General features: G+C 36.2%; 1 protein-coding gene across 1 annotated transcript in view; it reads right to left on the bottom strand.

Moving 5' to 3' along the window:
• Positions 1-3,643: 3,643 nt before the first annotated feature.
• The window catches only part of ZCCHC4 (zinc finger CCHC-type containing 4), a 47,566-nt gene continuing 33,527 nt past the window's right edge, over positions 3,644-17,682 (bottom strand). Inside the window, exons 9-13 of the mRNA XM_067735662.1 lie at positions 11,182-11,303; positions 10,861-10,936; positions 9,357-9,408; positions 8,698-8,842; positions 3,644-4,344 (exon numbers count right to left, since the gene is read on the bottom strand). Coding sequence (XP_067591763.1) covers positions 4,209-4,344; positions 8,698-8,842; positions 9,357-9,408; positions 10,861-10,936; positions 11,182-11,303 — 531 coding nt within the window. The 3' untranslated portion in view covers positions 3,644-4,208. The remainder of the gene's footprint in view (positions 4,345-8,697; positions 8,843-9,356; positions 9,409-10,860; positions 10,937-11,181; positions 11,304-17,682) is intronic.

Here is a 17,682-nt window from a genome sequence, read left to right as displayed (position 1 = left end):
TCAAGTAATTTAACCCATGTCCTAATGTTCCAATTAAAACCGCATCAAGTAAGTCAAATTGGATTTTCCTTTGCATTTTTTTAAGCTTTTCTTCCTTGGGGAGCTCTAAGTGTATTAGCGTCTTACTGTCAGGCAGCACAGCTGGGTTTGGAGGCATAAGTGGCCATCTCCATTCACCCAGTCCGTATTTAGGAGCAGCTTCTACTTGGAGGGTGGAGAACGGTGTTAGCCTGGGCACCTGCTTCCCAGGCTAGTGGGAGGAGGAATGAGGCCATGCATACTGCAACTAGTTGTCTCTGATATCACCATGTGCAAGACACAGTCTCTGGGAGCCAGTGAACGTTCACGATGATGTCCACAGGCCCCTGCCATCAACGAGTTTCTAATCTACACAGGGGAAACAAGCACAAAGAGTTGTTCTAATGCAGGGCATGATTTAAGTACCTGAAAAGAAGTAGAAATGAAAAGACACACAAACACACACCTATTTTTATTTCACTGGTAAGAGACATACTGTTCCACTGGAGACACCAACAAGGACATCACGAAGGAGGTGGTATCAGACAAGCACCTTTTATAGGCTGTGATTTTATATTTAAAAATTAAATATCTTGTTTTATTGTGCTTCGTAGATATTGTGGTTTGTTTTACAAATTGAAGGTCTGTGGCATCCCTGTGTTATGAGATGTTTTAGCATTTTTTAGTAATAAAGTATTTTTAAATTCAGGTATGTGGATTTTTTTTTTAGACAATGCTGCTGTGCACTTAACAGACTACAGTGTGGTATAAATGTAACTTTTAGATGCCCTGGGAAACCAAAAAATTCATGTGACTCCCTTCACTGAGATACTCAATTTATTGCGGTGGTCTGGAACCAAACCCACTATATTTCTCTGATGTCTGCCTATAGTCAAGCTTCTCCCAGATGCCTAGTATTTTATAAATTGCTTCAAAAAGGGCAGAAATCAACTTAAGTGTTTTTCTTAAAATAACCTTGAAAGCTGAATTATTCTAAGTTTAAAGACTTCCAGATAAGGCTGCCGATCTCGCTCACACAGCACATCCCAACATTTAAACCCTCCTGTTGGCTCGGAATTCCTCCCAATATTGTTTAGGTCTGTTTTCCTATTTTCAGTCCTTCTGAGAAAGAGAAAAAAGCAACTCTCCATATCTTAGGCATGCTTACTGTTAGGGAATGAATTGTGTCTCCCCAAATCTGCATGTTGAAGTCCTAACCCCCAGTAGCTCAGAGGGTGACTGTATTCAGAGACAGGGCCTTTAAAAAGGAGATGACAAGTAAAATGAGGCCATTAGGGTGGGCCCTAATCCAATCTGACTAGTATCCTTATACAAAGAGGAAATTTGGACACAGACAGACACCAGGAATACACACACATAGAAGAAGGACCATGTGAGGACACAGTGAGAAGGTACCATCTGCAAGCCAGGAAGAGAGATCTCACCAGGACCTGAATCAGCAGACACCTTGATCTTGGACTTCCAGGCTCCTGAACTGTGAGAAAGTTAATTATCGTTGTTTAAGCCACCCAGTCTGTGACTTTTTGTTATGGCAGCCCTAGCAAATGAATACACCTACCACCTGAGAACCTCTAGAAAATTCCATGTTTTCATCAACATTTTACTGAGCACCTACAATACATAAGAAAGACATGAGAGTATAAAAAGTGGGTACTGACCTGAAGAAACTGAAACCTTTCGGGAAAACAGAATCTGTCAATATAATCACAGAATAATACATGAAAAGTGCCTCAAATGTGGCACAGAATAGCAAGGGGTTTGGAGAGGAAGGTACTGGCTGCTATCAGGAACTCATGTGAGGCTTCCCAGGAGAGAGTGGGACTTGGGCCAGGGCCTAAAGGCTCCATAAGACTTTAACAGACGGCTGTATGGAGGGAAATGTTCCAAACAGAAAGAAGAGAATAGGATGAAAAGATTGGGGCATACTGGAGAAATAAATTAGTCTAAATATCAGACTAAATGTAGGCAAAAAAAAACAAATCTGATCATCCAGGGCCTACAAAGTAACTTTGTATTTCATTACATTTTATAATATAAGCAAGAAGTAGAATGAAATTTAGCTGTAGTTATTTAAGAAAAATGTCCTTTTAAAAAGCTTAGAAAGTTTTATCTGTCAAATTTCAGGAATTTTTTTCTATTGCTATTTTGAGTATCTTAATGTTCAGATAGGCAGATTTCTAATTAGAACAAATGACTTCATCTCCCATCACACTTTACCTCCCAGAGACATTTTTACATTCTATTAGTTTATCCTCTGAGAAAAGAAAGGGATTAAGTCCTTAAAATTAGTATTAATTGAACAAAAAAAACAGAACCATCAAATTTCCTATTTTTAACTCTCTGAGGTAACGAAGTTTTTAAGTACAGAATTCCTGATTATAAGTAATACCCTATTTGCTCAATACTAAGATGGACATTTTTTTCACATTTCAATATTTCTGAAAAAAGAGACATCTAAAATTTTAAATATACAATTAATGAGATAAAGGTGTTTTCTCCCTGAAAAGCTATGATTACATCGAAAATGCATTTTACAATTGATCGTATCTTAAAACTAAGAAAATATGGTGATGATAAAAACCATTGGCCATCAGTACCCAATTCTTCAGCAGTCATGGTCCCACAGCTGTCTGAGTTTCGGGGGACATTTCAACAGATTTTAACCACGGTATCGTGGACACCATGAAAGTCAGGCAATGTCCACATCTATGCCTGAATCAGAGAGGGAACTCTCACAATGATTGTACAAGGTTCATATCTCATCCAATCACATCAAAATCTGCCCCTCCTATCACCACAGGAACCCATGTTAAAGAGGGGGCAAGAGAAGAGTTTTCTGATGCTTGTTAAGTCCAGGAGCTTAGCTCATTTTTTGATATAGCCTGATCTACCAGGACCACACTGATCAGGGCCACATGTGTGTATTCCACATCAGGCAACAAACCATCCTAACTTAAATACCAGATGGAGTGCAGTTCTTCTACCTTTACTCTCAGGGCTCTAGCTAAGCCCAAGCAGAGATGCCTCCAAACCTGCTCTAAAGCAGTCATTTGGGAAAGAGAGAAGAGTCATTGTGCAAATGCAAGCCATTCTAAACTACTAAGAGTTGTGAAATGCAAGCCATTCTAAACTACTAAGTCTTAAGGAGACAATGAACTGTTTGTTCAAGCTACTCCCTTCCATGCTACAATACCTGACCACCCAGTGATTACCATTAGTGCTCGTAGCCATCTTCATTTGTTAACGTTTCTCACGGGTAGCAGGAGAGCTGAGAGCCAGGGGCATGTGCCTCATTTAATTTCACCACAAACAAACCTGAGGTCTGACTATTATTGTCCCCATTATAATAACGAAGAAACAGTAGCTTCTAGAGAATGAATGACCTGGCTAAGGACATACAACCAGGAAGTATTAGAATAGGAATGAGGATCACCAAAATGAAAACCAAAGTATCCTGCCTTCTGCTACTACTTGTACAAAGAGAGAAAAGTACTGCCTAGGTTAAAAGACACTAAGATGACAGGGCAAGTCATAATTCTAAATACCTCACTCATTCAACAAACATTTAGGTGATTCTATACCATCAAAGGACAACTGCAAAAAGTATTTGAAAAATAAATATTTAATAATAATAATGTAACCATAATCATAATCTTTATATCTTTAGACTGCCTTTGTCAAAATTCTTTCCATCATCTTCAGATTCTGTCTAAAAAAAAATTAAACACTGTATTTCTCTTTACAAGTGGGGTTTAAGCCATTGTACAATACTTTAATATTTAAAATATCGAACTTAACATACTCTTATGTTCAATGTAAACAAAACCTCAGGTTTTCATTCTCATTTTCTTCTTTCTTCTAGCAAAAGGACGCTTTATGCCCATTTTTCAGATAAAAGAGGCTAAAATAATATGACTGGAAGAGATTTAAAGAGAGAAAAAAGGCACTGAGAGCTGGCAAACCAGCTAAGGATGAAACAACTCCCCAGGTCTCCAGAGGGGCTGCTGGGGGTGAGGAGGTCTATAAACCAGGAAATACCACCTGCCTACTTTCAAGCTTAGAGAGGTGCATACCTTTGAAAGCAACAGAATTTAAGTCCAGTGAGGCACTTTCAGAAAATGGCATCAAATAAATCTATAAATCTTTCTTATTCGCAAGCCACTGGACATTTAAGAGCACAGATATTGATGAGCTCTTTCTCTTCTTTTCTTCTTCCCTGTAACAGTTGTATGATTCATGGACTGTCCTTTAGTGGTCTCCATTTTCATCTTATTGCTCTTTCTTTGCTTCTGCTTTCTGACAGCTCTGAAAAACAAGGTGCTAAATTATTTTGTAGAATGAGCACAGTGAATTATGTAATTATGTTGAAGTTTAATTAACTAGCTAACCAAATAAGAAAACAGAAGGGAAAGAATTTACTGTATTATAAGCATAAATCCTCAGAATCCTAACCATAATAACAAGGAGATAGAGTCCTGACCAAGCAAAATGTTTGAGAAAAGAAATTCCTTTGAAACATGGTGACTACAAATTTAGAACAATCTATTCAGGACAAACACACCACAGAAGTAAATAGTCAGGCCAATGAGTTGGGAAGTTTTTTGGTTGGTTTTTCTTTCTTTCTTTTTTTTTTGGTACATCTGTACTGCTCAGCTCAGCACTTCAATCTCCAAATCCCTGAATTACATTTTTCAGAAAAAAGACCAATACACTGGCAGTTAGCAGTGGTAGAAAAATGAAATAGCACAATGGGAAAAACTGAAAAGACTTAAAGAGGCCCATCTTATAGTCCTACAGCTAATTTTCCTTTCCCAGTAGATCTAAAAGTCCTGACAAGTGCCATACAAGATGCCCACATTTTGTGGTCTCTTCTTGAAGACTAGCTTCAAAATGAACAAGTTGAAGCCACTATGGAGAACAGTATGGAGGTTCCTTAAAAAACTAAAAATAGAACTACCATACGACCCAGCAATCCCACTACTGGGCATATACCCTGAGAAAACCATAATTCAAAAAGATACATGTACCACAATGTTCACTGGAACACTGTTTACAATAGCCAGGAAGCAACCTAAATGTCCATCAACAGATGAATGGATAAAGAAGATGTGACACATATATACAATGGAATATTACTCAGCCATAAAAAGGAATGAAATTGAGTTATTTGTAATGAGGGGGATGGACCTAGAGTCTGTCAGAGTGAAGTAAGTCAGAAAGACGAAAACAAATACTGTATGCTAACACACATATATAGAATCTAAAAAAAAAAACGGTACTGATGAAGCTAGTGGCAGGGCAGGAATAAAGACGCAGATGTACAGAATGGACTTGAGGACACAGGGTGGGAAGGGGAAGCTGGGATGAAGTGAGAGAATAGCACTAACATACATACACTACCAAATGTAAAACAGATAGCTAGTGGGAAGCTGCTGCATAGCACAGGGAGATCAGCTTGGTGCTTTGTGATGACCTAGAGGGATGGGATAGGGAGGGTGGGAGGGAGGCTCAAGGGGGGGGGATATGCGGATATACGTATATGTATAGCTGATTCACTTTGTTGTACAGCAGAAACCAACACAACGTTGTAAAGCAATTATACTCTAATAAAGATATTTTTTTAAAAAATGAACAAGTTGAAACTCACTCTCTAAAAAACATTAAATCACACCAGGAAAAAAAACACCCAGATCGGGCTTCCCTGGTGGCGCAGTGGTTGAGAGTCCGCCTGCCGATGCGGGGGACACGGGTTCGTGCCCCAGTCCAGGAAGATCCCACGTGCCATGGAGTGGCTGGGCCCGTGGGCCATGGCCGCTGAGCCTGTGCGTCCGGAGCACAGGCTCCGCAGTGGGAGAGGCCACAGCAGTGAGACGCCCGCATACCACAAAACAAACAAAACAAACAAACAAAAAAACACCTAGATCCTTTGTTTCAGGTGCTCTCTGAACTACATTACAGGCAATCTATAGCTGAGGAAGATTACTGGTCTATCCATTCACTTTCTCCAAGCTAGCAGAATCATGCCATTTATCATATCATGAACGAAGGGATGGGCTGGGGCTGCCAGTAATGGCAAACCTGGGCATTTCCATGGCTTCCCAGCAATATCAATTGTTAGATTCACTTCTCCTAAACCACCACGAGTCCTAGGGAAATGCTCCTTCTTGATCTTCCCAGAACCAAAACCTGGGAAAGGAGCTTCATAAACAGTATATAATCTCCTAGTGGACCAAACTCAGCCTCTCCTTTTGTTCATTCAGTATATATGTTAAGTGTTGGGAATACAAAAATGAATGGACAAAGTCTTTGACTTCAAGGAGCTGGGAGACTGAGCCAAGGCAGATGTCACTCTTCCCCTTCCTTCCCCCCATTTTTTTTAGGGGAAGAAACAGAGGCTATGAAATCATCCATGAGAAAGTGGCAGAACTAGTTTGATTCAGGAAATTGTGTTCTTAATTACCTTGATACTACATACTCTACTATAAATTATTCAGGTATGTAAAATGCTAAGCATACAGTAATTAATAAATAAATATTAGCTATTATTAGTAGCTCCACATGACTACTACTCAGAATTTTGCTTGGCAATTTTATATTTTTCCATGTTTAGATTTTTCACCATGGACTGGGGTATCCTATAAGTTCAAAATAAAACAGTCATCTTTATACTGTTTTGTGCATGTTACATAAATCTCCTTTCCCTCCAGCCATTTTTTAGAAGTAGGATAATGTCCTGATAAGTGATGATCTAGCAAATTTTTTTTTTTTCTTTTTTGCGGTACGCGGGCCTCTCACTGCTGTGGCCCCTCCCGTTGCGGAGCACAGGCTCCAGACGTGCAGGCTCAGCGGCCATGGCTCACGGGTCCAGCCGCTCCGCGGCATGTGGGATCTTCCCGGACCGGGGCACGAACCCGTGTCCTCCGCATCGGCAGGCGGATTCTCAACCACTGCGCCACCAGGGAAGCCCAGATTTAGAAAATTTAATGAAGTATAATCTCTTGATGGCAAAGTCAATGAAGCTATGCATGTCTGTATACAAAATTTAAACAAATTTTCTTTGGTTTGTCCACTCAGAAGAACTAAACATGAACCAGATTTCACTAGAAGATACAGTAAACAAAAACAGAAAGAAAATGTTCATTTGTAATATGAATAAACAAAACTTTCCAGAGATAACGTCTCTCAACAGTGATAAACTGAGTATAATAAACTGATTGTTTCATTTTGCCTTAAAATTAAATTGACCTAGTATTTGTCCTCTAAATTATAGGTATTTATGTAACTGATAAAATGAGCTCTAACCACAAGAGGGAGCCAGCATCATTCCAGATCACAACCACAGGAAAATTAATACCGAGGAAAACCAAATTAACATGACAGCTATAAAACATATAAGATGAAAAGATCTTTTATGCCATATATGCTAAAAAAGCTATTAAAATTATTTTTTACTATTATAAAGAAAAAATTTTGCATTGTCAATTTCATTGTAAAATTTTTTTGAAAGCAGTATCTGAAGATCACTGTTCACAGTTTAGGAGTCTTCTCTAAGAGAAGAAAGTGGTACTATTTAATAACTATCAGGTATACCACATCCTAAGGAATTTGGTCTTGAATTAAAATTGATAAAATCTAGTACTAAGAGACTACATGATTTCCCTCAATGAAAACAACATATTACTATCAAATAGACTAGTCAGGGCTATTTAAGAACCAATAAAGAGCCTACATTGTATTACCAAAATGCAAATTCAGTTTCCACATGTCATAAGATCACAGAATCAAAGGCTGAGCATGTTGTTTGCAAGCAGAATTACATTGTAATAGTGCAACAACCCCAGATCAATCCTTTATTAGGTTGTATTCTATTCTTAAAGCTTTATAAAAAAATATTTTATAAGACTCTTCAATACACCTCTTTAATTAATTTTTAAAATTCCACTTCTACCCTAGATTACTTAGTGGAAATAATTATTAAAGTAAATTTGATAAAAAGTAATAGAAAAGGTAGTTTAAATACTAGGCAGAATTCAAGTGGCTGGGCTTTAATGGAAAAAAATGATTTCTACTGACCAAAAATAAAACAAATGGAAAAGAATTCTAATACAATCACAAGTAGCTACTAAACCATCAGATACTTCTAATAATAATAGATTTTTTTTCATCACAAGTCATATGATAGCTCAAAATTTTTATCCTGATCTCAACGGTCATATAATGTTAAACTTGGCTATCTGGTTTTCACATCAGTAAAACAAGAGGACTCAATAGCTATAAGCCCTTCAGTTTAAAAGGAAAAAAGTGTAACATTCAAGTTAGCCCAGTTGAAATACCAATAGTTTTTCTAAATATACTATTGTCATTGGTGTAACCTTGCTCTGAATTACACAGCTATATTACACAAATATATAGGAAGTGAGTCACTTTCTACCTTATATTTTGGTTATTTTCATGCCTTACCTGTAAAATTTTTAGCTCTTTGACTCACCTTCATATCCTCCCTCTCCCCATCTATGCAAACAATACCTAACAGTGAAAGCAACAATTAATTTAGCATTTAGCATTTCTGGATCCTCTGATTATTGTGTACTTCTGTGGATTGCTCTGTACAAATATACAAGGAAAATTTTTTCTAGTAAATAAAAGAATTCAACTAACTTGTTAACTTTCTTAGACGTAAAGATGTTAGGACAAGTACTCCGTTTATGATCTAATTCACCACAAATAAAGCAGCCATCTTTAGGGCCGTTGCAAGAATGATCTGGAAGAGCACAGTGATTGCAAATGTTACAGTGGATCCAGGCTGTAAAATAAAAATTAGGTATTAGAAGAGGTTCATGTAATATAATTTTTCATTTGATTAACCTTTATGATAAGGAAGCATGAATAGTGTTTACTTCAAATATTGTGATTGCTTTGCATAGCTAATTATAATTTGGCTAAAGAGGCCAAGGTTAAGAGGTTGGAATTCCATGTAAACCAGCTAACTTCTTTCTGATACATGGCAACAAATTCAGCCCTTCTGCCCTGAGTCATGAGCTTAGAGCCACTGACAAAATGGGGGCTGGCTGAGTGATACAAAACCCTGTTAAAACAAGCCAAAGCAAATGCAACACTGAAACAGGGTTAAAGTCATGTCTCTCTTTGAAGGAGAGAACGTACATTTTGGCAAGTGTAAAAATTAAAAAGCAAGTAAATTAAGGCAAGTCTCTATTATTTTTTTCTTTTGTAAATACAGTTAAATAAAAACCCTATTTAGATGAAGAAAAAGTCAAATATTTTCAGAAGATCTCAAACACTTAAGTCTGAATACTTACAAGGCTTTACACACTTTTTGCAGAGAAAGCAATGATTCCATTTCCTGCCATCCTACAAAAACAATTTTTAAATTATGTTTAACTTGTCACTAAAAATCAAATTTCCACAATTAAAAATTAAAATGTCTTATTAAAATCTGTGTAAATTATTCATTCCTTATTTCTCACTTTCCTGGGCTTTACTATTAAATACTTTGATTTTAATTTATGCATTTCTCTACTCAACTCAAACGCCTCCTTGATGGGCCCCAATTTCCTTAACTCTAAAACTGGAGGATTTATCTAAATGATCTTGAAAGTCCACTCCAGATCGAGCGACCCAATCTGCATAAAGAAGGACTCAATGAAAATTTCAAGAGAATTAATGATTCATAGTTTTTATGTGTCTAGCTGGTATAATCCTTAATAACATTCATATTTGAGAACTTAATGTAATTTAGAAGGATAGAGATTACTATTTGAGTAATTTAAAAACTGTGAAATAAAACATACCTAAAGAAGTACATGAGATGCATATGTCCAGTTTAACGAGTATTATAAAGTGAACACTGATGAACCCAACAAGTCAACAGACAATACCATCAGTACTCTAGACACTTCCCCACATGCCCCTTCCCAACCCAGCATTCCTCCTTCCCCACTGAAACACCTATCTTGGTTTTTGTGATGGTCACTTCCTTGCTTTTGTTTATTTTTTCCACTTACGTGTGCATCTCTAAATAATAAAATTTTGTTTTCCTCATTTTGTACTTTGTATGATCTGAGCATAATTTTTTTTAATGAAGAATACAGATAATTTCTAAACTAACTGGAAATATATAATCAGATGTGTTACCATAGTTAAAAACCAGTATAACCAGTAATATAATTATAAAGTTATAAAAAATGTACTTTCCAATAGTTTTAAAAATATAGCCTTTCCTCTGGCAAATAATACGTGCGTATCAGCCAACTAAACTTCACGTGTTCTTTCTGACTGGATTTAGTAAAAATAACCGAGTAACCTAAAGGTGATCCCACCTTCCTAAAAAAATAACTAGGAGGTGTGTCCCCTGTAGTCCTTCCTCATCTGTAAAAAGCCCTGTCTACTAGTGATGTGAGGAGTAAATACACAGCACATGTTATTAATTATTGCTTCATCAGAACAGTGATGGTATCTAATAGTTCAATTCCTTATTCGAAACACCTTAATTTTGCCCTCAACAAAATTTAGCCCTTATTTAGTGCCTTATTTGAAACACTAATAATTTTAGCAGTCATACAGTACCATATAAAAATAACTCAAATAGTTGTTAATGATGATGAAGGCAACTAAGTATTTTAAAAGCCTGCCATACTTTATAATTAGAGAAAAAATATTATATTAAATTATAATTAATAAATGATAACACATTAATACAAACTAAAATATTAACAAAATAACATTAAACAAATGTAATGAAACTAGTGACCTAAAATAAAACTAATATGTTTGAGTAAAAACACATTCTAAAGAAAACTGTACCTTGGATGTGCAAGAATTACAGTGTTCACAGTGCTGATTCTCTAGAGAAACATATCGTTGACACAGAGGGCAAAATCTAAGGAGAAAAGAAAAGACTCGAAGAAATCAGCTGCATATACTTATTGAGATTCACAAGGTAGATAAAAGTTCACAAGGCATTTGTTACAAAAGTTCGGTGTAATTCAAATTAAATTCAATATAACATTATAGGCCAAATTTAAAAGTAATAAAAGAACTACATGAGTCACTATGAAAGGCATTTGGTGTTAGATATATGGAACTTTATTTTCAGTGACTTGTGTACTTCAAGGTCTCTCTTACCTGTACCCTTCTTCAATAGGAAGGATTATTTTGTTGGGTGGGATATTGGTGAAAATACGCACAGGAGACTGTTTCCGTCCTGTCTTTCCATGTTTATAAAGTGCATGATTATCATAATCTACCTAGAAAGTTTAAAAAAATTAAAAAGGAGAAATTTCTCAAATGAGTCAACATTCGTTAAGATTCTTTAACCAATAAATGAACAAACTGATGCCAAGGTACAAATTAAATCAGAGTATTTAATAAGAAGTTCTCAAAAGCAAGAGTTTACTTATTAATCAACAGCCTCAGAGGGGCCTCTATGAGAGTAAAATTTCATTATAAAAAAGGTAAAATTTGTTATGACACATTCATGTTACCTAGGATTCAAAAAACAACTCTAATCTTTTATCCAATGCAACAGACTTTGCAGGAAAGGCTTTTATATAATTAAGACTTTAGCTTTGGGCATTAAAACATTCCACCTTTGATGATCTGTGCCAGCTTGTATAGGGCTTTTCATTTTTTGCCTGTGAAATTCACTGCATGCCCGTTTTCAATTCCCCAAGGCTCAGTGCAGCCTCAGTGTGGCCCTCCACCATCACTCTCTGACACAGCCAACCCAGCATTCCTCCTTCCCCACTGAGAAACACCTATCTTGGTTTTTGTGATGGTCACTTCCTTGTGGGGGCCAGGCAGTGGCTCTGCCACTCACTTTTTATGTGACCTCAGGCAAGTCTGCATCATTTTCATCTGGAAAAGGAGGTTACTGATACTTACCTTAGAGTTGTTATGAAAGTTAAATGAGACAATGTATGTAAAACACTGAATTCAGGACCCGGCATATGGTGGAGACAGACAGAAGGATGGAGTGCAGAGGGAAATCTATAACTATAGTTGTTTTCCCCACAATGACTATTTCAAATGTTTACCTCTCTCCTCAAGATCCCTAACTCAACTTTCCATTTCTGCAGATTATCTGGAAAGTAAACTGAGGCCAACAAGCATGATTTCTATTAGCTTCTTGCTCCCTTCTCCTCCTCCACCCTATCATCCATACACATTCTCAATTTGGTTTTAAACCTGCCATGAATCCACCTGGCCACTAAGTCCATCCATCTTCAGATCAGTAATTCTCAAAGTTTGGTGTCTGGATCAGCAACATCAGCATCACCTGGGACCTTGTTAGAAATGCAAATTCTTGCCCCACCTGGGACCTAATAACACAGAAACTCTGGAGGTGGGACCCTGCAATCTGTTATTTTTAACAAGCCCTCCTGGCACACTAAAGTTTGAGAGCCACTGCTTTACATGACCCACAAGAATACCATGAGATTTTTATAAGGTTAATACAGGTAGATCGCAACTTTCAAGTAAGTTGTAATAAATTCTTTAGATTCTAAATAAGGTTACACTTAAGAATTTACAACAGAACTGACTTGCAAAGTAGCTATTTAATGAGAGAATTACAAAAATGTAAGGAATCGGTGACAATGGAAAGAGAGGACTTTAATGGGAGGGAGATTCCTGAGCTCTCTCCATGGCTATGCCAATGCCTGCTAGATTTACAGGTGAACAAATTTAGGAAGACTGATTAACAAACTTCAGCAGTGGGAAAAAAATAAGTACAGGATGAGGAGACTCAGCTAAATGAGAGACAGTGCGGAAAAAAAAAAAGCCCTAGGGCGTTTGGCATGTGAGCACGCACAGTCCAACGTGGGGAGTCCACAGTCTATCACAAAGGTGTAAGACTGGTGTGGCCTCACAGCCGGCTTACACAGAACTGTAATAGTGTAACAAGGAAGGGAGACGAAGTTAGATCACATTTGAAGCCCTCCATTCAGCTGCTACATTTTAAGAGAGACATTAATAAAGCCAGTTCATTTCTATTGAAAGTAATGGGAATAAATAGGGCTTATAGTTTAACAGATTGGGGGTGTTTATTCAGAAAAGAGAAGACTGGGAGGATCTGATAGCTATGTTATAACTGAAGGGGTGTCATGTGGAATAGAAATTAGACTTATCCTTTATTGCTTCGGAAAACAGAAGTAGGACCAATGGTTAGAAGTTAATAGGGAGCATATTTTATCTCCATATGAGAAACTTTTCTAACGATTAGAGCTATTAAATAAATTGAGTTGCCTTGTAAGGCTGTAGGACTTTGCTCAGGGAAAGCATTCAAGTGAGACTAGATGACTGCTTGTCACGAATTTAGTGGAAAGGATTATTACATTGGGAAGTCAGCCTACGTTAAGGCTATGCATCTTTACAACTTTAAAATTCTATGAATATACGTTACCTATTAGAGGCTAAGATACAAAAGTAGATTTTACTTCAAAATCACCGTAAAATAGTACCTTAAGTAGTTCTCTTTTAAAATGATTTAAATTCATAATTTTTCCCTAATGCACCTTCCCTATGTATTCAGTAAATATATGGTACCATATTAAATTCAACAAAGATATTTTGAACATTTATGAGTGTCATAAGAAAAAGAATTCTTCCCAAGAGAATCTTATGAAGATTTTCAAATGCTGGAAAAGAGTATCTTAGAAAGATTTTTAGTAAATGGAATAGTCCATGCAATATAATAGATAGCAGATGGAAGAGAGGGAAAAAAAAAGAATTTCTTTATGGTTACCTAAGGAGTCAGAGAATATGTGCATCAGGGAGCTGGTTGATTACTTGATTTTGCATAACCTAATTGAGATTATTATTATTTTTAAATGTGGGTTTGTTGTGCTAATTAACTATAAACATATGGTATGTAAAATGCATGCTGCTAGGGTAAATTAATGTACCTCTAACATACATCCATATTTCATAGCTTCATCCACACAAATAAACCTCCTATGGAAGTGCTGTAAAGCAAACACAATTTTGCAAATTGCGTATCACTAGTGGTAGAGCTGATACACCATTTTCCCATCATTATCCCTGACATTTCACTCACAATGATGATGAGAGGCATTTTTGAATAGAAAATTTCTCCCATGGAACTGATTAATGTGATGAAGTACTGTATAGAAATGAGGGAAAGCACAAAATCTCTGCAATTCCTAACTTTTAATTTTATCTATACACAAATTTCTTGTGCAACATGAGACTGAAACTAGTTATACGGAAAACAAGACATTGAAGTCGACAAACATTTATTATTCTGCACCTACTATGCTCCAGGTATCATGCTAGGAAACAAAGCTTAAATAAAACAGAGTACATGTTTGTATTTTCATAAATCCCTAAAGTGTGTTCTGTTTAATTTCAATATATTCAAAAGATTCCAAGTGAACTCTTCAGCTCCATCCATCAACTTCTACCATAGCAATAAGGTTTTTTAGTCACACCATATTCCATGTAACCTCTTATTTTAAATATCATATGTATTACACAGACATACACATACATATATGTGTGTGTGTTATTCCTCATCACTTCAAATCCATTAAATGTTTTATGTTTATTGTATATTGAATTTTGAGAATTCCACGTGTCACCTTATAATTTACAATCATTTCTCAGAAATTCCTGTCAAAACCTCTTCATTTCTGAACATGAAACCAGACTCGAAAAACAAACAGTTTTCTAAACAGGATGATTTTTTAAAAGACAGCTTAAAAAAAACACAAAGATCTCTACTTTTAACAATCCAGACAAATGTCCCAGATTAAGCAGAAACAAGAGATCATAGCATGTTCAAGGTGGAAGGGAAGTGAGAAGATCTAGTTCAGATATGGTAAATACAGGACCTGAATGCCGTCACTCCCTGACCCTGACCCTGTGGCAGACATCACTAATCAGCCACGCTACTCTTTGCCACTGAGCCTGGTATTCTCAACAAATTCTCCAGAAAGTCACTACCAATTTATCAGGCTTAAGTCTAAAAGTAAAACTTATCTGGCATCCTTTTTCTGGTTCAGTCATTTTATTTTATAGGTAAGGAAACAGAGACCTGGAAAGATAAAGTGACTTCCCTCAAGATTATATTTAATCTTCTAAAAGGCAGTGCTAAGACTCAAACTTCTTCTGACTCTAAATCAGAATTTCTTTTCATTACCAAATCCTTCCTTTCTAATCTGCCCTTAATAAAGCTCTTGGTTTTCTACGTCTTTGATAGCTATTTTATTCTGTACTCATCAAGTGCTTTATCACTGAAGAGTCTACATGATTTATAGTTTATGAAGATTTGCAGCATTTCCGCCTTCCTCTTACCTATAAAGTATTTCCAAAAAAAGAGATTTAGTGATTTTTTTTTTTTTTTTACTGCATTGTGGTTTCGGGGCTTATAATCATCTCAGGCAAAGTCAGAAAGAAGGCCTAATCAAGGTCTATGGGAAAAGACCTGTGAAGGAGGAGAGGAAACTTTCAAATTTTTCATTTGATGAAGGTGGCTAATATAAAAGGAAAAAAATTACCACAAAATGAAGTTAAAGTAACAAAAGAAAAAAAAAAAGAATGCAAAAGGCTCAGAAAGGATAATAAGTCCAGAGAGAGTTTCAAAAAAAAAAATAGTAGAAAAATCATCAAAGGGGAGGTACAACAAACAAAGTTTACATATACCCTAGGAGATCTGGCAAAATCAGTTTCTCCCACTGAGCATGTAATGGGCAGTAGTGTTCTTATCTTTAATAGGAATCATGAAAAAATGAAGATTGTTTTTGTTTTATAGGTTTTATTCTAATTCTTCTTCTCAAAGGTTGGCTTTCTCTTTATTGGAAGGACTGCTTTTCACTCTGATACACATGGCCTAATTAGAACATTTTCCACCAATGCACTGAATCATATGATTACTTTCAGTAAGCTTGGACCTTGGAACTAGTTCTTAAAATTAAAACTACAGTATTTCGAAAAGTTCTTTCCTAGTAACACAGGCTGTCTAAACAAACAGTAACTGGTTACTACACATTAATAACCACTCTCATCTGCTTTATTCTGGATCTGCCTTCTTCTGCCGCCTCACCAACTGAAACTCTTCCCCACAGTGAAAACTCATCTCTAAATTGTGGATGAAACAGTTTTCTGAGGAACGATGTGTTTTGCAGTTAAAATAATGTGTTTTCTGACATAAAAATTGAAGAAAAGTTTTACCCCCATTCTGGGGCCATCTGAATGATGACTATAGTGATGGTTACGACAATGCTTATAGCAATAACCTTTTTTCTCTATTTGCTGTGTGTCAGGGATGAGGCTGAATCTTTTAATGTATTATCTCAAATAATTCTTAAAACCTTATGAAGCAGATATATTATTACTATGCTCATTTAACAGGTAAGATGAGTTTCAGAGAGTTAGATAAAATGTGTAGGACTAGCTAGTAGGTGGCAGAACCAGCATTATAACCTAGTTCCTTTTCAACTCCAGAGTTCGTGCCCTTTTTCATTCAAATATTCATTCAACATGTACAGGGCACCTACTACGTGCCAAACATTGTACTAGATGATTATTCACTGTCAAAGGCAGCAGGTGCTCCTGGAAACCAGAAATAGTTTACTTAGTTAACGTCTTTAGGATATGTCAGCTATCTCTGCATTGCAAATGTCCATATTAGAAGCATCCTTCAGATAAGAAACAGAAAACTGGATGCCCTAAAAAGGAAAGTAAACCAGCTTTGAGAAGATATATGGTACGGATTTGCCTAAAGCAGAGCTCAAGAAGTCAAGGTTAAAATGACTTGTGCTACACACTTTTGGAAAGGACACTGTTAATACGGTTCAAGAGCCATAAAAAAGTCCATTAAATTTGATAATGTAACTTTTATAATTCTATTTTAGTTTTGGAAATTTATTTTAAGGGAGTTATGGAAAATATGGAAAAATTATATGAATAAAAGATGTTCATGGCAGTGTTATTTATAGTACCTTAAAGGTGGGAGCAACCTCTAAGTCCAAAAAGAAGAGAATGATAACATAGCCTATTGATGGAACAATTTACTTGTTAAAAGCATAAGATTACGTAGCTACATTTTAAAATATACACTTATATAAGGCAGAAATGAAGAAAGCAGAATTCATATTCATCTTCTATGATTACAAATATGTAAAAGTGTTTTTTAAAAAGACTGGATGTGAATACAGCTGACCCTTGAACAGCATGGTTTGAACTGCGTGGGTCCACTTATACGTGGATTTTTTTCAATAGTAAATACTGAACCAAAGTTGGTTGGATCCACAGATGTGAAACTGCAGATATGGAGAAACCTCACATACAGAGGGCTGATTATAAGTTATATACCAATTTTCAACTGCACCCATAATCCTCCTGTTGTTCAAGAGTCAACTGTACCTCAAAATTATAATATTTGCTATGTGAGGTAGAATCACAGGTAGGATCTATCCCCTCATTTCTGGTAACACTGTTTCATTATTTCTAAATAATTTTCATAATAGTGTATATCTTCAAGACTAGAAAGATTAGAACCAAGTGCTATAGGGAATTATACCCATTATCTTGCAATAGCATATAATGGAATATAATCTGCAAAAATACTGAATCACTATGCTGTACACCTGAAACTAACACAAT

This window comes from Pseudorca crassidens, chromosome 4 (genome assembly GCF_039906515.1).
Source record: "Pseudorca crassidens isolate mPseCra1 chromosome 4, mPseCra1.hap1, whole genome shotgun sequence".
Lineage (NCBI taxonomy): Eukaryota > Metazoa > Chordata > Mammalia > Artiodactyla > Delphinidae > Pseudorca > Pseudorca crassidens.
The sequence above is the reverse complement of the archived record's forward strand: the minus strand, read 5'-3'. Positions and strand labels throughout refer to the sequence as shown.